The sequence below is a fragment of the Calypte anna genome, chromosome 26, assembly GCF_003957555.1.
Source record: "Calypte anna isolate BGI_N300 chromosome 26, bCalAnn1_v1.p, whole genome shotgun sequence".
Classification (NCBI taxonomy): domain Eukaryota; kingdom Metazoa; phylum Chordata; class Aves; order Apodiformes; family Trochilidae; genus Calypte; species Calypte anna.
This window is the reverse complement of record NC_044271.1, coordinates 2,556,581-2,565,836: the sequence shown is the minus strand read 5'-3', so window position 1 is coordinate 2,565,836 and position 9,256 is coordinate 2,556,581. Positions and strand designations below refer to the sequence as shown.

General features: G+C 53.4%; 1 protein-coding gene and 1 long non-coding RNA gene across 7 annotated transcripts; one reads left to right on the top strand and one right to left on the bottom strand.

Annotated features, from left to right (window-relative positions):
• C26H1orf116 (chromosome 26 C1orf116 homolog) lies at nt 1–7,318 on the bottom strand. Of its 5 annotated transcripts, none has more exons than XM_030465665.1 (4): nt 7,025–7,318; nt 3,971–4,090; nt 2,449–2,626; nt 1–1,992 (listed from the first exon to the last, which is right to left on the bottom strand). In XM_030465665.1, exons 2-4 carry the CDS (start codon nt 4,046–4,048, stop codon nt 797–799), a joined length of 1,452 nt encoding a protein of 483 aa, XP_030321525.1. In that variant the 5' UTR covers nt 4,049–4,090; nt 7,025–7,318; the 3' UTR covers nt 1–796. The 5 variants fall into 5 exon arrangements, with proteins under 5 accessions (XP_030321525.1, XP_008498916.1, XP_030321526.1 ...); XM_008500694.2 differs by having other exon boundaries at nt 3,971–4,086; XM_030465666.1 differs by lacking the exon at nt 7,025–7,318 and adding an exon at nt 6,913–6,992.
• LOC115599730 lies at nt 5,745–9,150 on the top strand. 2 transcript variants are annotated; one of them, XR_003988598.1, is made up of 3 exons: nt 5,745–5,943; nt 7,586–7,740; nt 9,018–9,150. It is a non-coding gene; the product is annotated as an uncharacterized LOC115599730 (long non-coding RNA). The 2 variants fall into 2 exon arrangements; XR_003988599.1 differs by lacking the exon at nt 9,018–9,150 and adding an exon at nt 7,993–8,206.
• Nucleotides 9,151–9,256: the final 106 nt, after the last annotated feature.

Below are 9,256 nucleotides of genomic sequence, written 5' to 3'. Positions count from 1 at the left end.
TCATATACAAGTTTATTATAGAAATAAAGCCCCTGTGTTATGGGAGGTGCACAGCATAAATGCTGACAGCATCAGCTGGGGCTGAAAGGTGCAAGGAGAGTTTGAAGGGGATGGAGATGGAGCTGTCTCAGCTTTGCTTCTCTCTCATTTTGGGGCAGCATTTCTGGTTCTGCCCCTGGCACACGATCTGTCGCTTCTTAATTGTCGCTTTGTGATGAATGGAGATGTTTATCTTGAGTGGTTAAGTGCTAAATCCAGGTTGCTGGGGCTGGATGTGTGAGCAGCCTGGTGCAGCCACCCAGCCCCTGTCCCCAGGAGCTGCCCCAGTGTCCCTTGGTCTGGCAGCTTGGTACGTGGCAGTCGTGGCTTTTTAGAAGCAGTTGCATAGGGCAGGGGAGTGAAGTTAACCCCCCAAAAATCCATAAGGAACAGCACAGTCCTGCAGTTCTTCCCAGAGAGGCTCCATCCCCTTTTCAAATAAGCCAAAGCCCCAGTTTCCTGGTTTTCCCGTGCAATGAATCCATAAATGCAGTGAAGCCCCTGCAGGAGAACACATCCCACCCACCAGCTGAGCGATGCTGTATATAAATAGCTCCTATACACCTGCTATATACAAAATATTATGTACACGGGGGGCACTTCTTTGGGTGCTGGAGCTCTGGGTACCTCCCCAAGATGCTGGGGCAGGAGGTGGCAGCAGAAGATCCTTGTGGCTCTGCTGCCCGAGGCCAGGCAGTGAAGTCCCTTGGATCTGGGGTGAAAAATCCCTTTCCAGCAGCCCCCCCAGCCTGCAGAGCTATTCCTTCAGCAGCCCCAGCTTCTTCAGAGCCTCTCGCCGGTTCTCCTCGGTCGCGCCCTTGGGGACAATCTTGACGCTGACGGAGGGACGGGGGGGCCGAGGGATGCTGGGCAGTGGGTGGGATCTCCTCTTATTGCTCTTTTCCTGCTCCACCTCCCCGGGCTCCTTCAAATCCCCAAAATCCTTCCCCATCCCGAGGGATGCGGGCCGGGGGCGGCTGCTCCGGAGGAAGCTGGGAGCCAGGCGTTCCATAAAGGACATTTTCCCCAGGGAGCTGCTGGATTTGACGTTCTGCTCCTTGGTGCTGGCCATGCAGCTGCCCAGCCCCACGCCGGAGCGCTCCAGGGTGTTGGATTTGAAGTTCATCTGTCGGGTAGGTGGGAGCAGAGCTTCCCCCGAGGGCTCCTTGGGAACAGGGAATGGCATCGCCTTTTGTTGGGAGGGCAGCGCAGGTTGAAGGTGGGTTCCAGGCTCCTTCCTCTTCTCGGACAGTCCCAGCTTCACCAGTGCCTCCCGATGGGCTTTTTCCCTTTCCTTGGGGTCGAGGTGCCCCAGATTTGCCCTTTCAGCAGTGGTGTCACTGGGCTGAGAGCCACCTGAGGGTGGGGATGCTGCCTTGACCTTCTGGCCAGGCTCCGTGGCAAGTGGCACTGGGCTGGTTTTGCTGGTTTTCAGGATAATATTTGGTGGTAATTTCCGTGGCTTAGGGGCAGTTGGAGGCCCACGCTTGGCATCTGTGTCCTGAGAAGCTTCTTCCAGCGTGGATTTCTCTGGCTGAGCCCCTGAAGTCCAAGTCTTGGTCTCCTTGGCTGTTTCCCCCTTGCCATCTGAGCGATTGCTCTGTGACCACTCGTGGCTCACGGGCTCATCCTGGAAAGGATCTGGAGGCTGGATAATCAAAGATTCCATGGACTTCATCTGGTTTCTCGTGTTGGCTTGGTCAAACCTGTCCTCCTTGGCCATCTCCTGTGAAGATTGAGTTCCAGACACTGGGTCCTCTGCTCTGTTCACAGTCACTTTGGTGGCAGGAGCTCTGCTTGCTCTCTCTGCATCTGGTACCACTGATGTGCTGCACCCTGGGCTTGGAGCCACTGCTGGAGCTGTGCTGGGGGAGCTGGAGATGCTCTTACCACTCATCTGCTCTGCTGCACGCTGCTGACCTCTGCTCGGGGGGCGAGCCCCATTTTCCATATCTAGGCAAAAAGAGAGATGTGAAGCCATGGAGTGTTCTGCAGAGGGGCCCAGGACACCTTCCTGCTTGCAAGGCACACCTCTTCATGCAGGGAAGTCACCCCCAGAGTTTACCCAGAGCCCAGCTGACACACTGGCACTGCTAAGGGAGTTGGATACTTCTGGACTCCTTAACCTGGCTCATCCTGCTCAGAGCACCAGCAGACTGCTCAGCCCCCCAGCTCTGGGACTGAGATCAGCCCAGCCTCCACCTTCCTCAGTCCCTGCCTGCAGCTCCTGCACACCAGAACTGAGAAGATGCAGTTGGTGGCTTCCCCACCTCTCTGCCACCACTCACTGAAGTGACAAAACCAAAGTGGCTTTGGGTTCCCACCTGTGTCAATGCTCCTGCCCTGCCTGCCAAAGGAACCACCCCAGTGAGAAGGTCCCCTCTTGAGGAAGGCTGGGAATGAGCTTACCCTGAGGGATGGAGTCTCTCTTGGGATGTGTCCTGGGCAGCTTGGAGGGGTCCCTGTGGTCAGTGGCATCAGTAGAGCCCCCACTTTCTGCTTCTGCATCCAGGGAGCCAATGGTTTCTTCTAGGAACATCAAACATTCTTTCTCTTCTACAGATAAGTAATCATAAGTGTTATCACTCTGACAAAGGAAAAAAAAAAGAAAAAAGGCATTAGAGACAGGAGGCAGAGGAGTAGTATGTTCTTCATAGCCCTGGCTGTTAAGAGGAAGCCAGTGACAGCTGCTGGCCTTGGTCAGTGACTGACTTGGTCAGTGGCTCTTCAAAACTTGTTACAGCTACAGAAAACCAGACAGCTTCCTATCAAAATGTAAATATTTACATGCACACTTAAGGTCTTTTTTGTATTTCCCCCCTATGGGCATCAGAAGAGGGGATATTATTGACTTGGAGACTTGGCCCCTGCCTTTTAGTTCTTTGGTTTATTTTGAAATCTGAGCAGGTGGGTGACAGGAGTGTTCTATAGGTGCTGGCATCCACACTGCCTGGCAGTGGTGAATCCTAAAAGCTTGTCTGAACATCATAAATTCTGTAGGAATATCTGCAGGTGATGGTCCCAGTCCTTGTCCTCTTCTTCATACCCCAGCTTTGAAAGATCCTGTTTAATTTTTGTTGCATTTCAAGGACCATCAGAGAGGGTGGCTGGGAAAGTGCCAGGTTACAAGGAGATACATGGAATATGTCATGAAAAGGTGCAGGAAAGGATAGTGTGTGCATCAGATCAACAGTGATGGAGAAGAAAAGGTCCCAGGTGGTGTTGTTTTGCAGGGACACTTATCCAGATACTGTACCCTGCAATACTGCAACCAGTTTTTCCATCCCTAATAAATTTCAGAGGGTTTGGTTCTGGTTTGCAATACATTAAATGGGAAACCTGTTCAGGACTTGCACGTATCAATTATGCTCCAAGTCAGACAGGATGTAATTAGCTCATCAATCTTGGGATCAGTGTTGGGAGACAAACAAGCTTTAATGGACAGATAGTGAAAAATTACCCATCTGCACCCACGGTCCAAAGTCATCTTGGCCTTAACTAGGAAATTAATCTCTTGTCAGCCAGGAGCAGGGATCTCACTGTCTCTTCCAGCTGAAGTCACCCTTGGTGGAGCCAGTCTGACCCAGTTACCAACTGGTCTAATCCTTCCCCAGGGAACTCACTGGCCACCTCCTGCCCTGTGCTGCTCCATCTCCCTCTGCATCTCGGGGCAGCTCAGCTGGGCTGGGGACATCAATTCCCAAAGGAGGCCACACAGGTGGCAGGATGGAAAGTCTGGGAATGCTTTGGGGCAGGAATTAATGCCTGGTTCTTGTGTTGCCCTTTGGCACGGGGCTGGGTGCCAGGGCCCCCCGGGTGCTTCCCAAGCCTGGGGGAGACTGCTTGGAGCTGAGCCCTGCCCAAAATCTCCGTGGAGAGGGGTGAGTTGAGCCCCTGGCATGGCCAGGCTGGGTGCCTCGGGGTTACTCACCCGCTGTGAGTGGTTGGAGGCCATGCTGAGCACAGTGTCACAGCCTGCCAGCCCCAGCCCCAGCTCCTTCCTGGGCATCTCACAGCCTCCACGGCGGCTGGCACGGGGGCAAGAGCCTGGCTGAAGGAAAGGAGAGGTGTTAGGCTGTGATGGGAGCATGCTGGCTCAGCTGTAAGTGAGCTGGGAAGCTGCTGGATGTATCCAGGAGAAGGGGAGGGGGGGCTCTCTCAAAGCATCCTTGGAATTGAGGGTTTTCCCAAAAAGAATTGGAAGTAGGGTAAGCTCTGGACCATCTATCCACTCGTGTTTGTGGTTAGCTGACCATCACAGGGGGCTGGGTGATGTGGCTTCTGAGCAAAGGAAGAAGCTGTCAGCTCAGCCTCAGAGCTCAGCAGCAGTGATCCCCTGCCAGGGGGACCCCCAGCCCAGCTCTGCCTGGTAGGACCCCATCCATCACTGCAGCTGAGGGGCTCCCCACTTTTCTGGACACCCTGACCCAAAGTGCTGCTGTTTACTCGTAGCCTTGCTCTGCTGGGAGCTTCCTCCTGGTAAGCTGACTCCTCTGCCACCCTTGCCCGGGGGCTGTGGGGGTGTGGGGCTGGGGAGGTGCCCCTGTCCCTTGGGGGCACAGCTGGGTGTGTGCTGGCACACGCCTGGGAGCAGGGCAGCACTGGGAGCTGTGCCCGGGCTGCTGCTGTGGCTCAGCTGCCCCAGGGGTGTTGCAAGCAGCACCCCAATGTCCCCCTCCCCACCCTGATCCTTATCTGGGTGTCCCCTGACACCCTCAGTGAGGTCGCACAACCAGGGGCTCCATCAGGGGTCCCAAGAGTGGAAGGGTCCCGGGTGGCAGAAGGTGCCTGGCTGGGGGAGGCTGTGTCACCTCCTCTGGACATAACCCAAAAGGTACCACCGGTACCAGCACCGGTGGTACCAGCACCACCAGTCACACCTTCCCTTCATGCCCATCCTCCAGGAGAGCAGAACTGGGCTGCAGAGGCTGAGAGCAGCAAAACAAACACCCCCCAACACACACGGACCCACGCAGGAGGATTTGCTGCTCAAAAGACAGAGGAGCCCTTTGTGCTGGAACCTGGCAGGCAGGAGAACACTGCCTTTTCTTTTCTTTTTTTTTCGGTTTGTTTTGTTTTTTTGCCCTTGCAGCAGGATCAGGGAATTAGATCTAGTGATAAGGCAGCAGACCTGGCTGCTTGTTCAGAGTGCTAGACCCTGAAAGAATTCCTTTGTAATTGGAATACACCACAAAAATCAGATTTCAGCACCCACGCCCTGACAGATCCGATCTCTCCACGCAGGAGGAGTTTAATATTTCAGATTCACCTTGGCATTATTTAGAGCTTAAGTTACATTTCAGCAAGTCTGGGTTTTGGGGCAGCAATACCCTGGGTTCTTTCAATGTGGATAACTTTCTAAGCAGAGCTTTTAGCTGCCAGAAGCTGAATTCTGGGGGCTTTTAGGCTTCTGGAGCCCTCACGGTTTTCTTGTGCACAGAAATATTGGCACCATGAAATAGGAACCTGCTTTTCAGAAGCAGGAGACTCTCTGGCCTGCACAGCAGGGATTGCTGCAATGCTCCTCATGGCCTCCCCCCCTTTCTGCTGCAGATCCCAGAGAGCAAAACATTCCTGGGGAAGTGAAAGTCTTGCTCAAACTTGATGCCTGCAGCTGGAGCAGCTGCTCAGAGCCTGCTGAGCAGAGCAGTCTGGGCTCTGATCAGGGGGCTCAGCAAAGCTCGTTTCTCCAGGAGGATGCCCCCCAGCATCAGCCCAGGGAAAAAAACAATAATTTCCTCTTGTTCCAACAGCGTTTGCAGAAATGTAAAGCAGCTGCCAAAGGCTTTGGTGCCCGCCAAGCTCCAGCTCGTGGGGAGACAAAGTTCAGCCCGGAGCTCGTGGGATGCTGGAGGGGATCTGCACAGGAACAAGAAGTTCATTTTCCCTGCCACCAGCTCTCTGGTGAGATTATGGCTCTGACACATTCACCCAGTTTGGGAAAGGGGAAAAATTAGTATATGGAAATCCCGGGTTTTGTGATTCAGAAGGATTTTAGAGTTCCTTCTTTTTGCTGATCAGCACGGCAGTTCTGCCACAAACTACAAATTGCACTTGGTTAAAGTAAGAAATGGGAAGCTGGTTTTCAGTGTCTATATCTCCTCTCCCCAAAAAATGCTTTTAGAAGAAGTTATTTTTCCTAGAAGAAAAGGATAAACCACGCAGCTTTTGTGCCATCTGCCATAACTGTCCTTCACAAACATCAAAGAGGTTCTGGGTAGCAATTAATGCTAATTGCTTTATGTGAAGAGGCTACTTTCTTTTAAGCCCAGTGCTACTCCCAGCTCTCTCTCTCTGCTTTTCAGCAGTGTCACCAAATCACTGGATTTTTGCTGTCCCTGGCAGAGCAGCCATTCCCCTGCTGCCTTGCAGCCTGTCAGGGCTCTGTCTCAGCCAGCTCAAAACATAAAATGAAACAAATCAACATTTGCAGGCACCATCCCAGCTGCTCCTGCTCTGGGATCCCTTGGGGTAAAAGGAGACGATGGTGGCAGATCCATAACTTGTCCAATTTAAACAAGTAAATCAAGTGCTCCCAGCAGCTGCCCCAGCTTTTTTGCTGTCCTGAGCACAAGTTTTCCCAGCCTCTTCCCCCTCTTTGGGACCTGGTGTCCCCAGCCTTCCTCCCACCACCACCTCCAGACCACCTCACCCATCTCTGCTGGTGCCACCTCCACCACTTTCCCCTTCCAAAGCAAATCATACCCACAGCCCCGTGGGTGCCCAGAGTCCCTTATCCCCCCTGGGCAGAGCCACTCAGCTTCTCACCCCCAGCCCATTCAGCAGGAAAACGACAGAAAGCAAAAGGTGAGAAGGAACAGAGATGATTATATTGTTTTTTTCCTTTTTTTCCATTTTTTTGCTTTTTTTTACCAGGATGTCTGTCGCTTCACGCTGTCCAAATCCTTGTCCCAGCCATGCCTACCCCAGGACTTCTTGGCTTTCCTGGGCTAACCAAACAGAGCTGTGTTACACATTAACTCACCTCCCTGGCAGAGATAAGGCTGCGCTGGTGCTTGGCAGGTTGGGGGGTGCTTCTGGGGGGCCCCGAGCCCCTCACCCGCAGCGGGGCCACAGACCCTTCCCTGTCCCCTATGCCAGGCAGGTTCTCACAGCTCCGGGCTGGGGTCAGAGGTGGCTTAAAACACCTTCACGTCCTGACCTGAAGCAGCTGAGTGCCTGCGTGCTGTTCTCTCTCTCTCTCTCGCAGTCCTGCCCCAGCAGCTCCTCTCGCAGGCAGCAGCACCCGGTGCCCGGGAGGCTGTGGGCAGCTCTTTTTCGGTACCACCCAACTCACTCACTCACTTCCCGGCTTGGCTGGTGTCCTCTGCTGTCCTGGGCAGGGGTTTCTGCTCAGCCCAGAGCCTGTTCTGCCACATTGCTGCTCGCTGAGACGCGGGGACAGCGCGCACCGAACCTGCGCCTCGCACCAGGGAATTAATTACAGCGCTGTGCTGGGGGGTTGTGCCGGGTGCTGCTGAAGGCATCACCCCAAAACAGGTTTATTTATTTCTCTTCAGTGGTTTTTGTTGGTTTTTTTTTGCAGGAGGGTCCCTCACCTCCGGGTAGATCCCAGTTTCTGCTCGGCTCTTCCCAATGCAGCTCGTCCCTGGGACAGGCACCGACCTGCATCTCCCCAGAGCCTTTCCAGGCACCAGCTGTGTGCTGCCCTGCAGGGTCAGGAGGTTCTTGTGCAGACAGGTAAAAAGTCCTTGGAGAGGGGAAACTTCACCACTCAGCTTTATTTGTGCATTAAGAGGAGGGGGACCTGGGTCGTGTGTGCTCTGGGGCTTGTGCTACCCCTTTCCCCCCCTCCCCAAACCCCATCAAAGTCCTGCAGCAAACTTCAGAAATAGCAGAGCCAGCAGATTCATTCACATTTTCATGCTTCAGTAATTATTTTTTTTAAATGCTTTGGGTTTTTTGTGGTGGTTTTTTTTTTTTTTTTTTAAGGAAAAGGATGTGTTGCAACATGTGCCCAGAACAGGGAAGTGGAAGCTCTTGTTATTTCAAGCCACAGCAGGATGGGGAGGAAGCAACCGAGCCAGGAAGCCCAGAGGTTCCCCCAGTGCTGCTGACTCCAGCTGTGTACCAAAGGGAACATCTGCCTGAGGAGCAGCCCTACAGCACAGAGGGTGCAGGAGCCCCAGCAGCAGAGGGTAGGGATGTGGATGTGGCATTTTGGGAGCAGCTGCAGCATTGCAGCAGAGTGCTCGGTGCAGGCGTTGGCTGGTGAGGGGCTGGGTGGTGCAGCCACTTCAGCTGTCAGGTTCGTGCTGGTTGTGCCAAGTTGCACTTTGCCTGCTCCAAGAGAGGGTACAAATCCACCCCAGAGCTGTTTTGTTGTTGCAGACAGGGTGAATGAGCCATCACTCCAGCACCTGTGCTGTGCTGATAGAGCCAAGGGCTGAGATCTGTGCAATAAAGCAGGGTGAGCTCGCTGCCCACAGGGCTCTCTGTAGGTCAGGGAAATGTCATGATCCATTAAGAGAAGTCTTGAGCTTCTCTGAATCAGATGCCCAGAAACAACCTGTTCTTTTGCCACGTTCCTCTTCCTCCCAAGGATATAAATAGCTCCAGCCCAAATAAAGCGTGATTTCACGTACGGGGCATGAAGTGTATATGAGTCCTCAAATGATGCAGGGGGAAAAAAACTACAGAGAAGCTGCGAAAGGACTTTGGCATGTTAACAGGCCTGTCATGCCTCACCCTGTTCATAAACAAAAGAACAAAAATGATTCAGTCCTGGCCTAGTGAAGAGCAGCCACACGGCGTCACCCGTCAGGCAGGTGCTGACGTATCGATGTTTGTGGGACACCTTCCTCAGCCCCAGTGGTGCTGTGCAGCCTCTCTGCTGACAAGTCAGTGATGGAAAATACCAGGGAGCTAATGCCTAGTATTACACAGCACTTTAGAGAGAGAATTAATTCATTAATCTGGCCTCAAACTGAGTCCCTGTTTATACTCCTGTGTTCCAGGGCAGAGAGCTGAGATGATCCAGTCCCTGGGAAGAGGAGGAATTCTACTGCTGGAATTAAATGATTGTTGAACGAGGCTATGAAGCTTCATTCTGAACAGGTTGTGTGGCTGTGACTGTCTTAGATCCAAGGGGAAAAGGGAAGAAGACAAAGGGAGCTGCTGGGAGGCTGCAGGGCACGGATGTGCAGGGTAAGGGAGGCACTGGGAGCACTGGGAAGGAGCAGCAGAGAGCACAAAC